This window comes from Barbus barbus, assembly GCF_936440315.1.
Source record: "Barbus barbus genome assembly, chromosome: 29".
NCBI classification, from domain to species: Eukaryota; Metazoa; Chordata; class Actinopteri; order Cypriniformes; family Cyprinidae; genus Barbus; species Barbus barbus.
Genome location: NC_136757.1, coordinates 21,944,575 through 21,964,974, shown reverse-complemented (window position 1 = coordinate 21,964,974; position 20,400 = coordinate 21,944,575). Strand labels below are relative to the sequence as shown.

Below are 20,400 nucleotides of genomic sequence, written 5' to 3'. Positions count from 1 at the left end.
ATCTTAATTTACAACTTATTCTTTATATCATAATTATTCAATCTGGGCAGTTTTTAATTAAACTGGAGCAAAAGGCAGGTGCACAATCATCACAAGATTAAAAAAGAAAAACGAAAAGAGAGAGTAAAAAAACATACCGAGTCATCTGAGGCAGATGCAGGCCAACCATCCCACTGTTGATGTCGCACAGGGATGTTTGTCAGGTCTGAAATGTTCCTTTTCACCTGAGATATAACCATACAAAAATATTAGATAACAGGTACAAGAACACAACACAATTCACAAACACAAACACATTCAAGTTTATTTCAGAAACACTACCAGACAACACTTTGTTTATACACTGTGAAGTGCACATCAGAACACGAAGTGTACCTACTATTTTCGCTAAGATATAAGTGACTGTGATGGGAGGCAGACAAGGCAAGTAGTGGAAAAGAGCTCTGTGTTCTAAAAAATTCCACAGATGCCTGTCCTAATGCCCAATGCCAACAGCCCTTCACTCGAAAAATGGACAGTATTTCCCTTCTGCTATTCACCCCTGTGTAATTGCACTTAATAACATTGCGTGCATTTAAACAGTTGATGCTGGCCCCTGCTCCTATGCCGCTGTTGGTTTAAAGCCCAACGCCAGGCTGATGTGCGGAGGACGGGGGTGATCAAAGCAGGCGTCGCCCAAAGCTGGATGGGCAGCAGATTCTAGTGCATTATCCCCAGAGAATGCACTACCCTGCGGCGCTAGATACAGAGGCAGAGAAAACTAGCCATTGTGGCAGAAAGCCCTCATAGCGCATGGCTAAATCCCACCGCCAGCGCACTGAGTGGACATGTATCCTCTGCCAGACTGAGGACTCGTGCCCACGGAGGCAGAAACGATGGCTCCAAGATGCTTGTGAAAACAAAGGACATGAAGCAGGGTTGAAAGAGATTTAAGGCTTAAGAATTCATTAACAAATACAATCATGACATTTCTGTTGACAAAACATAACCACTAACAATGTGAATATTTATGGATGGAATAATACAGTTTCTTAACTGGAGGGTTGTGACCCAAAATATCTCAGCTGATTTTATATACTTTTATATTTTTTCAAGACTTCAGAAATTAAAATGATTAATACTTATCCTATGTCATGCCAATAATTAAGCATATTGTTGGGCTTTCAGTTCATGATAATATTAATAAATGTATTTAATTACAAAGGCATTTGTTTACTCTTGAGCAATTTTGGTAAACTAAAAAAATTGGAAGAAACGATTTTCACTTAGAAACTGCTAAGAGATTTTGCAAAAAAGTAACATTAAATTAAATATGAAATTTTGGAGTATAAAAAAATGAAAGTATTTTCTTGTAAAACAGTTGCTATAATTATTTTATTAACCTACAAAATGTAAAATCTGTGTTCTGAAGCAACACACTTTAAGACCACTGCATTAATTTATAGATGATTATTGTAAGGATACAAGGATGATTTAAAGGCTTTCCATATAGATATGAAAGTTACATTTTTATGTTTCAGTAATATACACATAAAGAACCATGGCTAAAGTGAGCTTCCAGACCATTTTGGTCAGGCACAAACTCAATAAAGGGAAACAAATTCAGATATTGACAACATCACCTTGGTCGGCTGAAGTCGGAGACTCTACCATCACATGCACACACACTCTCAAACATCCACAAGCCCACACACTGGGCTGTGCGTTTTTCTTATTGAAGCGAGCAAGGGTCAGCTGGGTTGGCCAATGTTATTACAGAGTGTAATATCTGTGTTTGACCAGAGGGCTACAGGGATTTGGCCGCCCAGGCCTGACCGGCAGGCTGCCGTAAACACCGGCTCTTGGCTGTAATGAACCGTTTAGGGTCAAATGGCACCGCAGCCCAAGAGAAAGTAGAAAGTAATGCCATCACCAAGGGCCAGACAGAAGCATTTAGCTGCTATAACAAATCGGCCCTCTGCAAGAATCTGATATTTCACCGCTTTACTTCATTGGGTCTTTTTTATGAGCACTGCCCTACTGTCAATATACCTATACCACTCGGTACTTCAGCCAGACTTCATCCCATCTTGACAAACATCCAAAGAGAAGCTATTCACTGTTATTTGACTTCAAAACAGATTTAGCTATATTGGAAGGTGAATTTGAAACGCTCTTGGAGAATAAGAAAAGAAAATAGCAAATAAAACCACACTGCAAACCTGTCAGTGAAAAAAGTTAATTTATCAGAGGTGACTTGTTGGGTGATGGGTTTTTTCTGCAACTACTGCGAATTATAATTGACTTAAAAGGAGAAAGCCCCATACTGCTGCAATATTCACAAACACAAGTGTCATTACCTATTCATGAGCTACGAATTCCTCCTCTTAGCAGTCAGGGGTCTGCAAATTAAAGCCAACATTACCCAACTAAATGAGAAAAAATATACACGGAAAGGATAAACAAACAAATCCTCCAAATAACAAGTTTATTTACCACTGATTTCCGAGAGAAAGTAAAGAGAGTTTGAAGATGTTCGTAACGGTTGACATTTGTTCTGTCTTGCCCAAACCACTGCCCATAAGGAACAATGAGGTTTGATTAAACAACGAAGGAAAAGACTCAGTCCTATTAAACCCAGTTCCGCTGACATTTCATTTTAAATGTCACAATAGAGTTTTTAGCATCAGGGAACAGACATCCACTGTGAAGAGGATGAGGAAAAAAAGCAGAAAATGTTGACATTATATCAGAAAATGCGGGAAGATCTCACGGATAAAGACATTTCAGCTGCCGGGATTATATTCTTAAGGACTGCATGTAACAGCGCCTTTCATTTAAAAAGGTTTTCTTTCATTCATATATTCTCCAGTGTGGTTGCCATATAAGATAAATATTACATATCATCCTCAGAACAAATAATTCCACGGTGTCAAAGAATCCCGCTTAGAAGATGGACTGCACAAAATTTACAAAGATAAAGAATAGTATTTGAGATCCAAAGAAATTGAAAGGCATCTGTGTATTGCTGCCCCCTTATTGACAGAACCTAAACTGCAGAGTTCAATTTGAAGATTAATCTAATCATTTATATGTATTTATAATAAAAAAGAAAAATTGTTCAACTAATCAATTAAACAATCTAGAAGATTATTTTATTAAATTCACTAATGGTATTAATATCTTCATATAAAAGAAAAAGATTAGTCAAAGTCCTAAAAAAAATCATACAAAATTAAATGACTTAGACGTCAATAAACACGTACACTCTCCCAGACAAACATGTGCGCACACACACACACACACACACATGCACATTAATGATCCAATCTTTCTAAATGCCAAGTACTGGTAATCCTTGGCTGGAGAGAAATCAAAGAGAAGAAAAGGTTGCCGTTAAACAGTCACAAGCTCTTCAGCACCAGATGCCTTTCATTCACACTCTTTTACTCTCCATCCTTCTTTTCTTCCTCTGCGTTCATCTCTCCAGCTGCGGAGAGAAACACTGTGGGGCCGGCAAAAATCCCTGGGACGAGTCGTCTGGTCACGGACGGCAGAGCCCTATCGGACGGCCCTATTCTCCCCGCCACTTTCCTGACAAACATTTGCTCTGAGGCTTAAGCGTAGCCCCGAACTCGGGTTTGGGAATGCCAATCAGAGGAGGAGAGCAGGGCCCGGGGCCGAATAGTGGAAGGGTATGTTCCCTGGGAGCCTGGAGGCAGAGCGAGAGCCTTTGGCAAAGACAAACAACGGGACAGCACTGAGGGTCTCTCTTCTCTCTCTCTCTTTTGCAGCTCCTATTGATATGCACATGCAGAAACGCATCGGCTGGTCTTCAGCAAAGACAAAAGATGAGCAGAAAAAGAAAGGCTGGAGAGGAGTCCTCTCCATATGTGGCTGCGAGGGGGTGAATGGGGAAAAGAAGAGAGAGGGGAGATTGTGAGAGCTCTCTGTTGCTGTTTTGTTGCATTTTCACACAGGCCTTCAGTTTTAGGGCCACAACTGTAAAACAAAAACTTCTCACTTGTTAGTAACTTTTTCTCAACGAGACGTTTGTGAAGAAACGCGGTGGATCCCGCTGAGCTTTTGTTTCTCGCTCACATGTTTATTTTCTGGCATTTTCGGGCACAAAAGCAAGTGCTTGGACACGTTAGATAAAAATGTTCCCATCCCAAAAGAGGGAAAATCTTCCTGTGGAGCCAAAGTAACTAATGAACTCTCCAGCTAACTAAACCAACTCTGAGAGAGACGTGCAATCAATAAGGTGTTCTCTTACAAAAACAGTTTGTATCGCACGCAATTTGTTTCTCCTTAGAAAACAAATCTTCTCCCTCTCCCCCTCGTTCTCCATCTTAGGAAGAAAGAAACAGAATGCCTGAGGATCAAGCCAGTCGGGGCCACAGCGGCCCGTTTGATTCAGCTTTGTCCAGTCACTCGCTCCCCTACCAAGCCAACAGCTTCGCTTCCTGCTTCTCTTTTCTCTACCCTGCGGGCTCTACTCTCCAGTTGTTGTAATCCCGGCAGAAACACTTAAGGTTCACAGTAGGTGCTCATCAAAACCATCTGCTGAGGGAAAGAGAGCGCTCACCCATCTCACTTTAATCTCTTCAATTAGCACCATTACAAACCTGTCAAGTAGTCTGATTACTGTAATGGTGACCAGCACCATCAAGGCGGCAGTTTCGCCGGGAAAGGGATTCTGGGATTGCGTGGACAAAGCTTAGGTAGAAAAAATCTGTTCTTTAAGTAAAAAAAGAACTAATTCTGACATAAAAGTATATAGAGTATGAAACGTATTATCTACTAAAGGAAGAGCTTATTCAAAAATGAAACATGAGGATGAGTAAATAAGGACATTAATGGTACTTTTCCTTTAAGGAAGAACGTTCTGACCCAACAGTTTCTTACAAAATTCCTTGTGCTTCACACAATTGATATTTACAAATAAATGGAATTTCAAAAATGGAACCTTTGGTGCATCGAGCTTATCACACTTCCAAAAGAGAGAGAAAAAAATCTAAATCTTAATATCTTAAGTGCTTCTTAAGTAAGATTTTTAGATTATTATTTTTTTTTGTTAATATTGAAGACTTTTCCGTAGTAAAAATAAGTCTTAATATCTTATGCAGTGTTAGCACTCAAGCAAACTGATCTTGTTTCAAAGATTTTTAGAAAACTTCAGTAGAAAATAAGAATCTTTTTAAAAATAAAAATAATTTCCCAGAAAACAAGTCTTAATATTTTATATATTGTTGCGGTAACACTTTATTTTAAGGTGTCCTTGTTACATGTTACATGTACTTCCTATTACAATAACAATAAATTATGCATAATTACATGCAAGTAACCCTAAGCCAAACCCTTATCCTAACCATAACCATATAGTAAGTGCATGTAGTAACAGCACTGCACTGGCCCAACATGACTCCCCCAGCACTAAGGGAGGGGTTCAAGTGGCGCTGTCAGTCCACAGGGAGCTTGTTACACTTGACGTGGTGCGTGCTACCTGCTGTGAATAATTAATGGAGCCATTTCCAGAAAGCTGCGTGTAGGTTACTGGGGCAGGCCGAGGAGAATGCAAGGGACTCAGGGAGGGGTTGGATGTGTACAGAATGGAGCGTTTGGGTTTTGTGTCCCATACAAACCAACCTTAAATACAACACAGTGTAGTTAAAAGGAGAGTGATGAAAAGAATGGCATTGCACAGGTCTGATGGGAGAGGGAAAGGAGCTGATGAGCCACAGGGGGGTTATGCTGCTCAATACTGAGTTCTGGTTATTGCAGACAATGTGATGAGCAGAAAGACGCACAGCAGACAACAGTCTTCTAGAATATTAAACTCACCGGCTACAAAATATAATGTTATCAGAAAGAGGAAATAAGCAAACCCCTACTCCCTCAAGATTTCAGAGATTTCCATTTCACAGAACAGCTGAGAGTGGCAAATTTAGCTGTAATAATTTTTACTCGAGTTGTACAATAGTCAATGAGAAATAAGAGGAAAAAAAGAGTTAAAAATTGTTATATTTCAGAATGTCTGCTATCACTGGAAATTAGAAGAAAACGCACAATATCCCAAATAAAAATCTGTATCAAGTGGTATAATAAAGGGGAAATGTCAACGAATTACATTTAAAAATAAAAAAACTATTCTAAATATACTACTTATGTTCCTAAGTCTTATTGTGCGGCATGCTAAATAAAATTTAAGCTTAATATCTGAATGTTGCACAAAATGTTTTAGTAGACATAAATAAAATTTGTTTTGAATAAATTACCAAGCAGACAATTTGCCTTGAAATACAAAACAATGTGAATCTCTTAAATCACAGGACACTGTATATGATGGGCCCATTCTAAATGTATTGGTCACATGTCAAAATGTATGCATAGTTTCACCCTAAACACACAGTTGTGATATTTTGAGGCAGTCCTGAGGTTAGTAGTTCCATGGGCATTCTGGAAAGGAAGAAATCTGACTAGGAGATAATTAGCTTTGGCTCAACACAGGCCTTAATCATTGGTACCATTCTCCAGCACAATGAGGACTATTATTTTAGCATGTAATAATTACATTGTCGCCCCACCAAAAAAAATCAGAGCAGTTTGAGAGAACACGGGCAGAAACACAGTGGAGAGACAGACAGACAGCAGGTGTAGACAGACAGGCAGAGGGGCTAGGTGACAGACAGGTGTGCGGTTGTCTCACCTCCTGGATGGTTTTGCTGGCGGGGAAGTTGAGGCTGTAATCTCTCTGTGCTTCACGGTGGCTAATGACGAGCAGGTAGTTCTGATTCGACAACCCTTGCTGGGCACTGCTAAACGGCGGGAAGGGCAGAAGGGGGAAAAAAGAGAGAGAGTGTAGCATTAGAGTTCAGTGGTGGACGAGTCAGGGCTCGTCTACGTCTCCCCAGGGTCTCTGGGCTCCGACAAGCCTGTGCCACCCCACTGCTCTGCTTGGGTAGCGGGAGGCCAGGGCAAAGCCTAGGGCCACAGCATGGGCACACACCAGCACCAAGGCCATCTGGAGGTATCGATTGGGGCTAAGAGGTGTAAACGTCAAACAAAAGGACAAGAGGTCTTGTGCAGCTCGTCCGCTCCGCCGTCACACAGACCTCAGAGCGGGTTTGAGATTCATGGGAGCCGTGGTGCCGAGCTGTAGGAGAGAAGGCCTCATCTGATGACAAACGATGGGGGTTAAGTAGCGCTTTGAGCAAATGCTCCGTCTGTGTGTGTGAATATGAATCAACAGCTTAGAGGCGAGCCTGACGGCTAATCAGGGTTCGAATGAAAGCAGTTAGGAAGAGGAGAGTCTGGGAATTAATATGTAACGCATACATTAATTATGCAACCAGCGCCTTAATCTGAGGAGCTTTGGACAAGCTTATGTTAACAGAGGACCAAATTTACTGTAATGGCAGCTTATTTACATTGACTAAAACTGCGAAATCAATATGTAAATGTAATGTTTGTTGTAGCTAGCAATGAAGATTGAAACGGTGGCCTAGGAGAGGAGGATGCATATGTGATGCTGTGGAGAGTGGAAAAACACAGTCATGAATACAAGTTGTAAAAGGGGGGGTTTAGACTCACCAAATAAGAACGATTTGGAGACATTTTGCATTCTGATACAATATATTTGCATTGACTAATGCGCATAAGGTATGGGTAAGAAATATTGATTTAAAGATTAATGACAATCTAATATTGATTCCCTCAAAATCAAAACCTTGTTTGATATATTGCTAAGCAGTGTTTATTATCTGCTATATACTACTAGCTATATAAAAACAGCTCATTTAGTACTGTTCACATAATGTACTTCACATCAAAGCAAAATACACATTATAACTGTACTTTCTAACTTAAGTGATATTGAATCAAGTGAGAATCAGAATTGTGAACTTGCAGATCACAAATGAATTGAATAGAGAAATCAGTTTCAAAAGTATCCTTCTTCAAAAGTAGAATTGTACATTTTTTTAAAGTATTTAAATTATTACAATTATACTAAATGTGAAAACACAAAATCTCATAGATTCCTATAGAACAATACATTTTATAGAAATGTTTTATATATTCATATTATTTTTTTATCTTACACACACAAAACTCATTTTTATATAAAAACACACTATTGTTCAAAAATACAGTAAAACTACTATTATGAAATATTACAATTTAAAAGTTTTCTATTTTAATATATTTTAAAATGTTAATGTTTATTATTATTATGCTTACTATTTTTGTGGGAACTATGATAAATTTAAATTTAGGATTCCTTGAATATACGTAAAGTTGAAAAGGATTTCTTGGAAACATAAAAAATATTAACATTATACATGTCTTTAATGTCATTTTCGATTAATTTAAAGTGACCTCACTGAATAAAAGAATAAAAATAATTTGCCTTAAAACAAAAAAAAAAAAACATCTTACTGACCCCAAAATTTTGAACGATGTGTTTGTTTGTTTGTTTGTGTATGTATATATATTTCAAAAAGCAAAATGCATTGTTATAATGTAAAGAACATAAATTTATTCGGAACTCTGGGTTTGTCCCACTTAAGATGGTGTTATGAAACTGTGGGTTAAAAGTAAACTGCAAAGTAGAACTTTTCTCTCCAAGGAGTTACAACTATGTGAAATTTCCTCTCACAACAGATCTACAGCATAAGGTTCATCTGTAGGAGCTTAACCAGGTTCAGCCCTCTGTGGTCCCAACAGCACCTGGAGCTGACCCCCCCAAACTCACCCTAAAAGCTTCTCCACACCATCGGAGACACTGGAAATAGAATGTCACTGGCTGCTATAGACAAAAAATAAACCACTGTGTAAATGAAGAGCAGATTGGTTTCATTCAGTGATAAGTCTGCCGTCTCAAAAACCTGCAAGACTGAGACTTTATTAAAGTCCTACCGTCTCATTCCTCAGTACCAGGCTCTTGCTCTAATTTCCCATACGCACACTCTTAGGGTGACCTATACCACCACCCCAAAAACACAAACATACCCTTTCCTTCTTTCTTTTAACATTTTATTTTAGCATCCGCCACTTACTCGAAATGTTTTTTCTGCACCGCCTGTTTTGCTTTGACAAGTCTAAGTACTAATTGCTGTAGTTTAAACAGTTTTTCCTTTCCGCCAAAACCAGCAGATTCCTCGGGCCCCCAAGTCTCACAGGAGATCAGATGCAGAAAATGAGATAAATACCAAATGCGCACTGACTCATTTGCTCATTTGTATTTGAAATAGCAGAAGTTCAAATTAAAATAACCTTAAACACACACATCTCCTGGAAGCAACAGAAATAGATGATTCGTTTTAAATTATTCATAAAGTTCCATTATTTATGCTGGAGATTAGGGGTTTGGATACCTCCACGAGAGGGAGAGCGAGCAAGATGAGCTTGGCTCATCACTGGATTTCAGTAACTACCTTGGATGGAGTGTCTGTCTTGAAAGCTCCAAAGCCTGTGCAGTATTTGCATTCAAAACAGAGGGAAGAAAATGAGGCAGGCGACGCAGTGTGAAGACGGGTTTGATTAATATGTTTGGATATGGTGTGCTGAGGTATGCTTTGCAGTAATTGCCTACAGTGGCTTTTATTTGTTGAGTACTGTCCCATTGTTCACAGCCTGCATCCTGAGACCTCAAACTTTCATTTAAATTAAAAACAAGCAGATAGAGATCTTTATGTTGTTTTTTAAGGAGCCTCTTGTGCTCACCAAGGCTGCATTTCTTTGATCAAAAATACAGTAAAAAAACATAATATTGTGAAATATTATAATTAACATATGTATTCCTGTGATGGAAAAGTTGAATTTTACTGCAGTCTTCAGTGTCACATGATCCTTCAGAAATCAATCTAATATTCGGAGTTGCTGCTTAAGAAACATTTGTCATTTTTTATCAATGTTAAAAGCACACGTGAATCTTTGAAATTAAGTTAAAAAGAAGAGCGTTTATTTGAAATTAAACCTTTTGTAATATTATAAATGTCTTTACTGTCATTTTGAAAAATTCATAATAATAATAATAATAATTCAGGAAATTATTTCTATAAAAGGATGTACAAGACCTTCATATGTAAGCTTATATTGTTATCGCCTGACACTGCCCACTCTGATGAAAGCAATGTTTAAATGAATATGTAAATATGTATATGTAAAAAATACTTTAAATCAAGTTTATAATGGATACAATGGATAATAAGAAAATGAGAGCTTAAAACTTTGTTTTACTTTATTGCATTTTTTTTTTCTAATTACCAGTACTTGTGAATAAAAACGCATAACAAAAAATAAAAAAATAAATCGATGAATAATGAAATAAATGATTCCCATAAATCAATAATTTTTCATTTTTCTTTCTCTCAGGCAATCCTTAACAACCTCTTGCTGTATTTATACTGTAAAACAATCATACCAATAAAGTACCTTAGAGTGAAATTACATTTATTTCATATTCGCCATTTTGCTCGCTACTTTGTAATTTTAAAAAGCCAACTAATATAATTTCCATCTGTAAAAATGTAATTAAACATTTTATCCAATAAATTACGACATGCATGACGGGGACAGGAAAAAGTACTGTATCACAGAAGTGACCCAGTTATCATTTCACACAGTTTCTTTCTATTAATTTGCTAAATCACACAGAAACACTGGTGTTCTGCTCAAGCCAGGTTCAAAATAAGTGTAAGTAAAGATGCCTGAGCAGATGAGAAAACAGCATCTGAACTGCCCCTGAGAGATACAACCAAAGAACAGCAGACTCTCTTCCCATCTCTCTGTGACAGTTATTTATAAAGGCAGTTAACAGCTTGTCTCCTCACCCTCCTGGAAGCCCTCTTCTCAATGCACCAGGAGAGGACAATCACGGGCAACAATGGGGTCACACCTAGCTAACACCGGCCCTCTCTTTTTCTCCCCTATTTCAACTCCTCTAAAATAGTTTCTGGGAAATAATTAGAGCCTGGCACTGATGATGAGCTCTAGTAGGTGCTGGATATTAGATATAGTGCCATTTAAAGACAGAGGTGACAAGGTCTCTATGGCACGTCGCCTGCCCGACAGGGAAAAAGGAGACGAGTGAGAGCAGGTGTCAGGATCACAGTAATATATGTGATCTCAACGGATCTGTTAAAGCCGTGACCAGCAATGTGGTCCACAACAGCATGCAGTACGTCACAGTAATGTGTGTTTTTGTTGCAATCTAAAAAAAATGAGAGCTAAGAAGAAAAAACAAAACACACAGAATGTTTTCGCACTCTAGAGTACAGTGTCCACACAAGCTGACAGATATGCCAGTTTATACCCAGTCGTTCGACGGCATCGCGACCACCTCCCGCCGGGGCTTACAGCAGTGCTAATCAACACATAATTACACACACAAACACATGCACATCAATATAACACACGCACACGCAGCCCTTTCTGATTGAAGTTACTTACATTTATTACTTTGAATCGCACTGCTCTGACCACAATGACAACACCTTGCTTATTTAAATAAAGTCATAGGGCGATAATCAGCTATATATTTCTTCTATGTAGTTCTTTTTTTAATGTAATGTATATCGAGTCACAGCATCTCTAAATTCACGTGTTTTCTAAATTCCTAAACTGTTTATCAGACCCAATTTACACGTGTCAGTCAGATTTATTTTTCAAATAAGTTTCTTATTTGATCACAAATACAGTAAAAACAGTACTATTATTATTGCAATTTTAAATCACTATTTTAATATATTTTAAAATGTCATTTATTCCTGTGATGGTAAAGCTGAAAAAAAGTGTGTCAGCAGCCATTACTCCAGTTTTCAGTGTCACATGATCCTTCAGAAATCTTTCACTAATATGCTGATTTGGTACTCAAGAAACATGTTTATTATCCATGTTGAAAACAATTGTTCTGCTAAACATAGTCTATTTCATGGAAACCAATGTTTTTTCAGGATTCTTTGATGAACAAAGATCAAAAGATTATTTATTTTACTTATCGTATATAAAGATCATTTATTTGAAAGTAACAAATGTTTTGACTATTACTTTTTATATTTTTAACACATCCTTGCTGCACAAAAAGCATTATCTTTTCTAAAAATCTTACTGATCTCAAACCTTTGTATATATATATAATATATATAAATTAAAAAAATAATAACACAAATAAATGAAAAAAGGGAAGCTCTTCAATTGAATAAAATGCCTTACACTCAATATGCTTGTCTAGTGTCTCTATCTAAAATGTGGTCATGCAACGCCACCTAGCGGTTAGTGTGGGAATTCTCTTAAACGCAAGGGATCAAGGAATGTCTGGTTAACAAGGTCCAGTCAACCCCTGCTGGTAGATATGTTAACTACAACATTTTGTTGCCAAAAAACATCTTTTCTCTATTGACTGCAATTCACATGTTGCTATGTATAATGACACATTATATTAAACACATTATAGAAATGCTTTATAGACATTCTCCAGGAATTATAGACTTCCTTGCCTAGATCCTGCGAATTGGATGCCACTTTTTGAAGTACTGGGAACACAAATGTACAATGTCCATAAATAATTCACACAAATATATGGTCAGCTTTTAGACAATGGGATTAAACTGGATTTTGAGACTCCTAAAAAACAAACTTCAGTGTTTAGATATAGAGGGGGTCGGGGTCAGGGAAGGGAAGGGAAGTGTGGCCAAGTATGGTGCCCCCACATATGAGCTATATTTGTATAAAGAAATGGGCCACTCATATGTAAATGGCAATTTCAGGAATGGATGTCCAACCTTTTATTTAGAAGAGCTAGTGTCAAACCTATTTGATCATTTTTGTATACTCCATAAAGAGCATGTACATTAGTTGTTTTTAGCATTGTTTTAGCTTCTAGCAACACAGTTTGAGCTGAAGTCAAATAAAAGTGCAATGTAGCCAAATAAATGCAATGTACTTGTATGCCTAATGTCAATGCAGAAAATAGACGCTCAGGGCTTAACAAAAAACATACCTGCTCTGGCTGGTGCTGGCTGAAGGGGCAATATCAGGGGTGAGCACATACAAACTGTTGTTCTTGGGCAGATGTAAACTCCGCAGAACAGTCTGAGAGAAAGTAAAAAAAAAAAAAGAAAACCATCAAAGAGGTCATAAATACTTTTAAAGTTGCCATTTTCTAAGTACAACATACAAGAAAAACTACAAAGTGTAATTTAAGGAAAACAAACAAACAAAAAACACTAAAATAATTTCACCAATACTACTACTAATAATAAAATTGATATTTTTAGATTCAACCCCACCCCTCAACATGGCAGTCGCAATTTTCACCATATTTTTGCAACTTATTCAAATAATTGTAAACATATGTATGTCTAAGTTTTACATTCAAATCAAGATAATGCATCGTTGCTGCGTTAAAAAAAATAAATGCAGCAATAATCTGAATATCAGAAGCATGCGTTCTATAGTGTCATTCTTACAGTGTCAGATACGTCTCCACTCTTCCAGCCTTTTAACTGCATTTTAGAGACAGGTACCTGTAGCTCAGTCTCTAATATAGATTTAATATCTCCTGCAGAGAGAAAGAAATAAGAATAGGTTATAACATTTTCATGGCAGTTCAGTATGTTACCACTAGGGGACAGCATGTACCTAGTCTAGTTTTGTCATGGTTTTGTCAAGTTTTAGTAAAGTGCTTCTAATCTTTAGCCAATTCAGGAGCCATGCTGATAATGTTTCTTTTTTTGGGGGGGGGGTTTGCCAAAAAAATAAATAAACACTTTCACTTGTCAAACCAGCAAGCATATGTGTACTAGTAAATGTATATGTGTACTGGAGACAAGCATTCACTAGATTAGAACATCGGTTCTTAAAGTGTTTGGTATTTTTCCTCATTTCTAAATCTAGGTTATTTATCCTAGCTACTGGTTTGAGAGCATAGTGATCTAAACTGCATTTATACTGAAATGCATAACAAATGTCAAGCTTCAGACAGAAACTTGATGAAACCATGCCTGTATGTCAAAGACTTGTCACCCACAAAACAACCGCTGCAGGACACATATCCACAACACATTACATATTTACAATAACTGTAAGATAAAAAAAAAGGACCCAAACAAAAGAAACATAATACATTGTAATATTTTAAACAAATTAATACTATTCATTTATATTATTAACAAATGCACACTTTCATATATAATAACAATATTCACTTATATAAATAGATTATTAAAACACATTTATTTAATTATTTAAAATACATTTAAAGTATATAAAAAAACACTTGTATGTTTAACACACCAATGAGTCGACTATTATACCAACAGCAAAAAGGTACAGCAGCAATTTTCTTCCTTTTTCATTGTATTTGTGTGGCTTGCTGAGGGTTACACACCCTGCAGCTCACAGCTCTTCCTGTTGACTTCACTCTTGACATAAGATTCAACTTTCATTCACAGAAATACAGTCACATAAACCGTATGTGGTTCAGTTCAGTGGCTTGTGTCATACCAAGAATCAAAGCTCAGTATCTACATCTACCAAGAAAATGCACCAATAATTTCTGAGAAAACTTTTTAAAGCAGGTTAATTATTGCAGACGACATACTAATTATTGCCTATTTGACAAAAGCCCAATCTAAATGGAGAAACCTGTCAGCATTGTGGGCAACAAGCACATAAAACCTGCTACTAGATGCTCTGGCTCAGCCTGACGTGTACTTCTAAGAAAGGACAGTGATAATAATATGTGCTACCTTTGCAAGAGCAGCACTGACATGCAGACTCTTTCTTTGGATGTGGGCCAGTAAGCTGTCTACTACAAAAAGACTGAACGATTAAAGATCATGTATACCGTGTTAATGTATCAAAACATTATGTGCGCTCACCGATTGTGCTGGCTTCTTCCAGCACCACTTCTGTGGAGCGCTGTCTGTACTCCACACGAAAGTTGAGCATCCGAGACTGCCGTTCCACGATGTGCCGAGAGGGCTGGACAGGGCAGAAGGCTGGGCTGGATGAGGATGGGGGTGAGGAAGATGATGATGCTGATGCTGATGTTGATGCTGATGCTGAAGAAGGCGGGGCTGAGGGCTCAGGTGCTGTGGCTTCTGATTGGTTGTGGGGTCCATAGGGGCCGGTCTGAGATGCTTCACTTGAGAAATTACTACACAGAACAGAGGAAAATGAGGATTAGCCCAATAATGTTAAAATTGTTACGAGAAGCATATCTGATGTATACATAAATTATATATATATATAATTATTTTATTATTAAATTGCCATTTATAATGTTACAAAAGTTTTACATTTCATGTAAATGCTATTCTTTTAAAATGTCTAATCAAAGAATCCTGAAAAACGTATCACTGTTTCCACAAAAATATTAACCAGCACTGATAATTATGAGAAATATTTATTGAGCATCAAATCAGCTTATCAGAATGATTTTTGAAGCATTATGTGACACTGAAGACTGGAGTAATGGCTGCTGAAAATTCAGCTTTGCCAAAAGAAGAAATTATGTTTTAAAATATATTAAATAGAAAACAGTGATTTTAAATTGCAATTATATTTTACAATATTATTGGTTTTACTTTATTTTGGATCAAATAAATACAGCCTTAGTGAGCAAAAGTAAATTCTTTAAAAAATAAATAAATAAATAACTTTCTGATATACTGTGATATAATATGTGTGTGTGTGTGTGTGTGTTTTTGTGATATATGAGAACACAAATTTGTATAATAACCCCAAAATCATGCAAAACTACCCATTTAATGCACAATATCTAAAAACAGAACCTCCTGTCAATTATATGTTCACTTTATCTGACCACTGCAAGCGGAAATCGACTTCAAGATCCAAATAGAAAACTTTTTTGATGATTTTAGAAAAGGAGACAGATAAAGTGAGGGAGAGACGAAAAGAGAGAACGGAAAAGCTTGCACCTTCTTACACCACTCTGCATGATCCACAATGGCGGCAGTGCTGAAATCCAAACAGTATCAGACTCAATGTAAACAGGCTTTACTGGTATAATAATATGGGCAGGGCCCAACAGACGCTCGATTGTCCAACCCAGAGAAAATCACCCTTTTTTTGCTCTGCAGAGGACACAAAACGGCTTTTTCTGGCACTCTCTCTCTCAGCGGCTGATGGCTGAATTCCCCCATGCCCCCGTATTCCCCTGTGGCAGTAAATAATGTCTTTTCTCTGAGCGCTGGCGGGACAAAGGCTCCTCTCTTCTCCTCCAGGGTCAGCACATATCGCTGTAAGAGCAAGAGCGGGGGGCCAGGCACAGCGGCACACAATGCCTGACTTTATACCATCTTATTACAATACCAAAAGGTTAAAGACGTTAGGCTCCGGGGGCATTCAGAAACTCGTTAGACACAAAAAGGAAAACCCAAACATTGGATAAATTAAAGAAATGTCCAGAAAAATAAGAAAAGCACAGTCACTGCTGCAGCCTCAGTGACATCTATAGGTCAAAATAGTCACACAATTCAATGTTTATAATAAAACAACTAGACATGATGGAAAAGAAGCACAGACACGGTATATCATATAATAGTATAATATAATAGTATGTAAAATTTGAGCAGTCTTATTATGACAGCTTTGTATGAGGAATCAAAATTAGAAAAGTCAAGTCAAATTTATTTATATAGCGATTTTCACAATACACGCTGTTTCAAAGCAGTTTTACAGAAAATCATAATGTTAATATAATATCTTCATGCCTTGTTGTATTTAGCAGATTACAGCTGTGCTATAATATAGTGTATATAATATAGCAGTTGAGATATGCTATGTATTATATAACATTCTACACGAGATTACTGTATGTATGTACATATTTATATATCCAACTTTATATAAGAGCTGGGTGATAACATTTTTCTGGGTGATCACATATTGTGACAAAAAAAAAAAGGAAGAGAAAATCAGGCAGTCTGCCCTAGCTGTCAAGTGTTCATGACAGAATGAACGAATCATTCATATAGGTCAGAAAGATATCAATTACCCAATTCATCCGGTTCACAAAACCAGTCTAAATGATTCATTATCAAACCTGACTAATCTAGATCACCAACTCCAGAATTCGCTGACTCAATCCAGTCGTAGCGGTTTACAGCTTCCAGGAGAGAAACATTATTACAGAATAACCACTAAAATGTTGGTCCATTTCTAATTCAAAACAAAACAGAATCAATACATTTTTATGAATGAACTAATTTTGATTAATTTTACATGCCTGGAATTCACAATTGTTAAAAAAAAAAAATCCACATTTCCAGATTTTGGAACAAAAGAAAAGTAGTATTTAAAGGAATAGTTCCAGAAATTAAAAATACCTTCTTTCCTCTGTTAAGCACAAGAAACTCAGAGGTTTGGAACAACTTGAGGGTGAGTAAATGGGTGAACTATCCCTTTGAAATAAAACGTGAGGCTTAAAATAAATAAATGCATCTTTCTTTGGATACTTCTAAAACAAAACCAAGAAACAGCATGTGACAAGGCCAAGATAATGACAAAATACAAATCTGGTAAACCTCAGACATTAAGGATGAGGTTTCCCTTGTACTTATTTCAGAGTTTGGCCAACACAAGATGACATTTGTGAAGTTGACGTGGTTAGAACTAGACTTCACCAATGAGACGCTACATCAAGATAATTAACAAATCTAGATGTTTGTTCTTCCATGGTGTTATGAGAGAGTGGTTAATACACATCTTTCTAGAGCGGAGCTGCAACAGTAGAGTTCCACAGCCTGCGGCACCTTCAATCCCTTTTTTAAACAATCTTGTGATCTGTATATAATTTTCACCCACTAAGGTCTATCTTTTCTCTCCTCCCCTCTCTCAGACACTGGCATTCAGTCAACAGTTATTCCACCGTGAGCGTCTAGATGGCAGTCTGCACACACGCTTGGCTTGGCAGCAGCACGTAGTTCTCCGGGTCCCGCCGAGCAGAGATCCAGCTGGCGGCGGGCAACTCAATGGGGGCACTTGAGTGAACCGTGCCATCCTACAGCCTGCAGTATGGTGCCAGCCACCCACTGAATGCACAGGCTGGAAGTCGCCATGCCAGGCTCCATTCATAATTACGTGCCTTTGAGAAAAACATGTCCTCGTGTCCAAGCTCTTACATTCACACACCCTCTAAATAAACCGTCACAGATCGCGCTCCGTCTGAATATATTTGTTCTTAAGACTCTAGTGCATTCATGAGCGCTGACCGTTGAGGAAGGAGAAATGGACGGCGGACACAATGAGTGTTCACAAACGCCTTTTGTTGCCCAAAGTTTCAATTCCTTTTATTGGGTCCGATTTTTTTGCTGTTGTGTTTGTGTGCGTTTCTGTTCAATTTCTCTCTCTTTCAGGCCAAGGCGACTGAGGGAAATCTCAATCCAGCTAAATGCATAGTGTAACACTTTACAAACTCTTCAAGCGAGACAGACAAACAACAAGAACTGTTTGTTGCATTTTCAATTGTGGGCGTCAACGGTTTAGTGCCCTACGCTGTGCCAAGGTGGTTGGCCCCTCTATATACCTTCACAACGCAGTGAAGAGTGCTCAACAATGCAAGCTGTCAACTACTTTTCTTACCCACCATGAATGAGTTCACTGCCATCCAAAGCGGACCAAACTAAAGACACTGGAAAAAGTTCAAAAAGAAAAAATAAGAAGAAAAACGTGCATGTATGAAACAGTGGTGAGCATCTAAATTATCTAACCGCTGGTCACAAACACATCACATTAAACATTATTTTTAGGGAGGGCACTATATTAACACACCAAAATATGGCCAGCGGCGCAGAACCCACAGTTGGTTACATCCGTGCAGAGTCCTATAAAAAGCTCCCGACTTTGTTGGTTGTTCTCCTCCATTAACAAGGTCATCAAACAACCGCTATGAAAACCCCCGCAGTAAACTTGATTGTTTGATTTCCTGTGACTCTGGTGTTGAAATGGCATGAAGGGGGTAATTGCTGGGGAGCAGACTTCCAGAGGGAAATGAGATGACAGCCTTTTCTGCACTGCTATTTCACCGCAATTATTTCCGCAACACACTTTAACTCTCACTTTCTTTTTCCTCCCCTAGTGGTTTTTTTCTTCCCTAACCCTAAAGTAGCTAAAAGAATGGTTTTAAGACATGGTACCAAAGTGATGTACAATAAATATTCAATAAATGTTATATACATTACAGTGATGCACAATAAATACTTTGTTCTTTATATATTGTTTTGGAAAGTAAGAAAGAAAGAAAGAGAGAAAAAAGAAAGAAAGAAAGAAAAAGAAAGAAATAAATTCCAATTCCAAACTTTTGAACGGTAATGTGATATAACTACACAAAAAAATAATAACAAGAAGAAAATTCTGCATTTAAAAATCATAAACAATGTCTTACAGGCCTAATGAACTTCCACTAAAATCTAAAACTCTTTCAGTCATATTTCTAATAACCGTTGATCACAAAAATTACATTATAATACATTGTGTATGTGTACATATACACACTGCATAATAAATTAATTATTTGTCTACTATAATTATTCATATATATATATAAATGTTATTAATGATAGTAGACATAACATTTTATTCTATTACACTATAGCATTCCAGAAGTTTTAAATCCCTTTAGAGAGAAGGTAGATCATATCAATATTGCTTAGTCCTTTCATGTAACAATTCCTCAAGATTTAAATTGAGCAAAATTTTCACTTACACTGGGCTGCACCAGACACTGACACCTAGGCTAACTGTGGAAGAGATCATGCATTGATTCCTTTACACATAGGCTAATTGTAAATTATGAAATGAAGCTAGATCAATATTAAAGTGCAGGATTTTGTGTTCAGTAGTTAGTTTGCTGATCAGCCAGACATGAAATGGAAGAACAGACTTCTGGTTTGACTAATCAGATGAGCAGATGTGATAAGAGCTCTACCAAAGGCCCTACACCGAAACACACGCTGCTCTGACATTTCCCCCTCGATTCCTTAACATTCAGGGAACCAGCAGCAGCCACAGCTGGGTCTCATTATAGCTTAGAGACGAATGCCCTTTTGAGAGGAGGCCAGTTTCATTTTACAGGGGCATGAAAACAGTAACCACCTCGTACGGGCCATCAAGCTCAGTCTTGATTCAGGTAATGTGCCGACTTTGGAGTTTACCAGAATTAATCTCTACTCTAAAGACTACCACATGCAATTCGATGGAGTGGAATCTCTGCCATAATCTTGTAAATGGAAAGCCTGAGTTGATGGTTTTAGATTTATAAGAATCTACAAATCAACATCATACCTTTGCAAGATCCCATTTTCTTGTGGTATCACTCCATTGATGGCTGCCTACAAAGAAAAAACAAATATATTTTAATGAGATTCAAAGTATTGATGAATAATACAAGAA

General features: G+C 37.5%; 1 protein-coding gene across 2 annotated transcripts in view; it reads right to left on the bottom strand.

The window, feature by feature from the left end:
• Positions 1–20,400, bottom strand: part of faf1 (Fas (TNFRSF6) associated factor 1) — a 72,250-nt gene that overhangs the window by 43,655 nt on the left and 8,195 nt on the right. Inside the window, exons 3-8 of one of the 2 annotated variants that reach the window (XM_079384324.1) lie at positions 20,293–20,339; positions 14,865–15,142; positions 13,452–13,543; positions 12,983–13,074; positions 6,689–6,797; positions 138–224 (exon numbers count right to left, since the gene is read on the bottom strand). In XM_079384324.1, coding sequence (XP_079240450.1) covers positions 138–224; positions 6,689–6,797; positions 12,983–13,074; positions 13,452–13,543; positions 14,865–15,142; positions 20,293–20,339 — 705 coding nt within the window. The remainder of the gene's footprint in view (positions 1–137; positions 225–6,688; positions 6,798–12,982; positions 13,075–13,451; positions 13,544–14,864; positions 15,143–20,292; positions 20,340–20,400) is intronic. The other variant, XM_079384325.1, reaches the window with a different exon arrangement.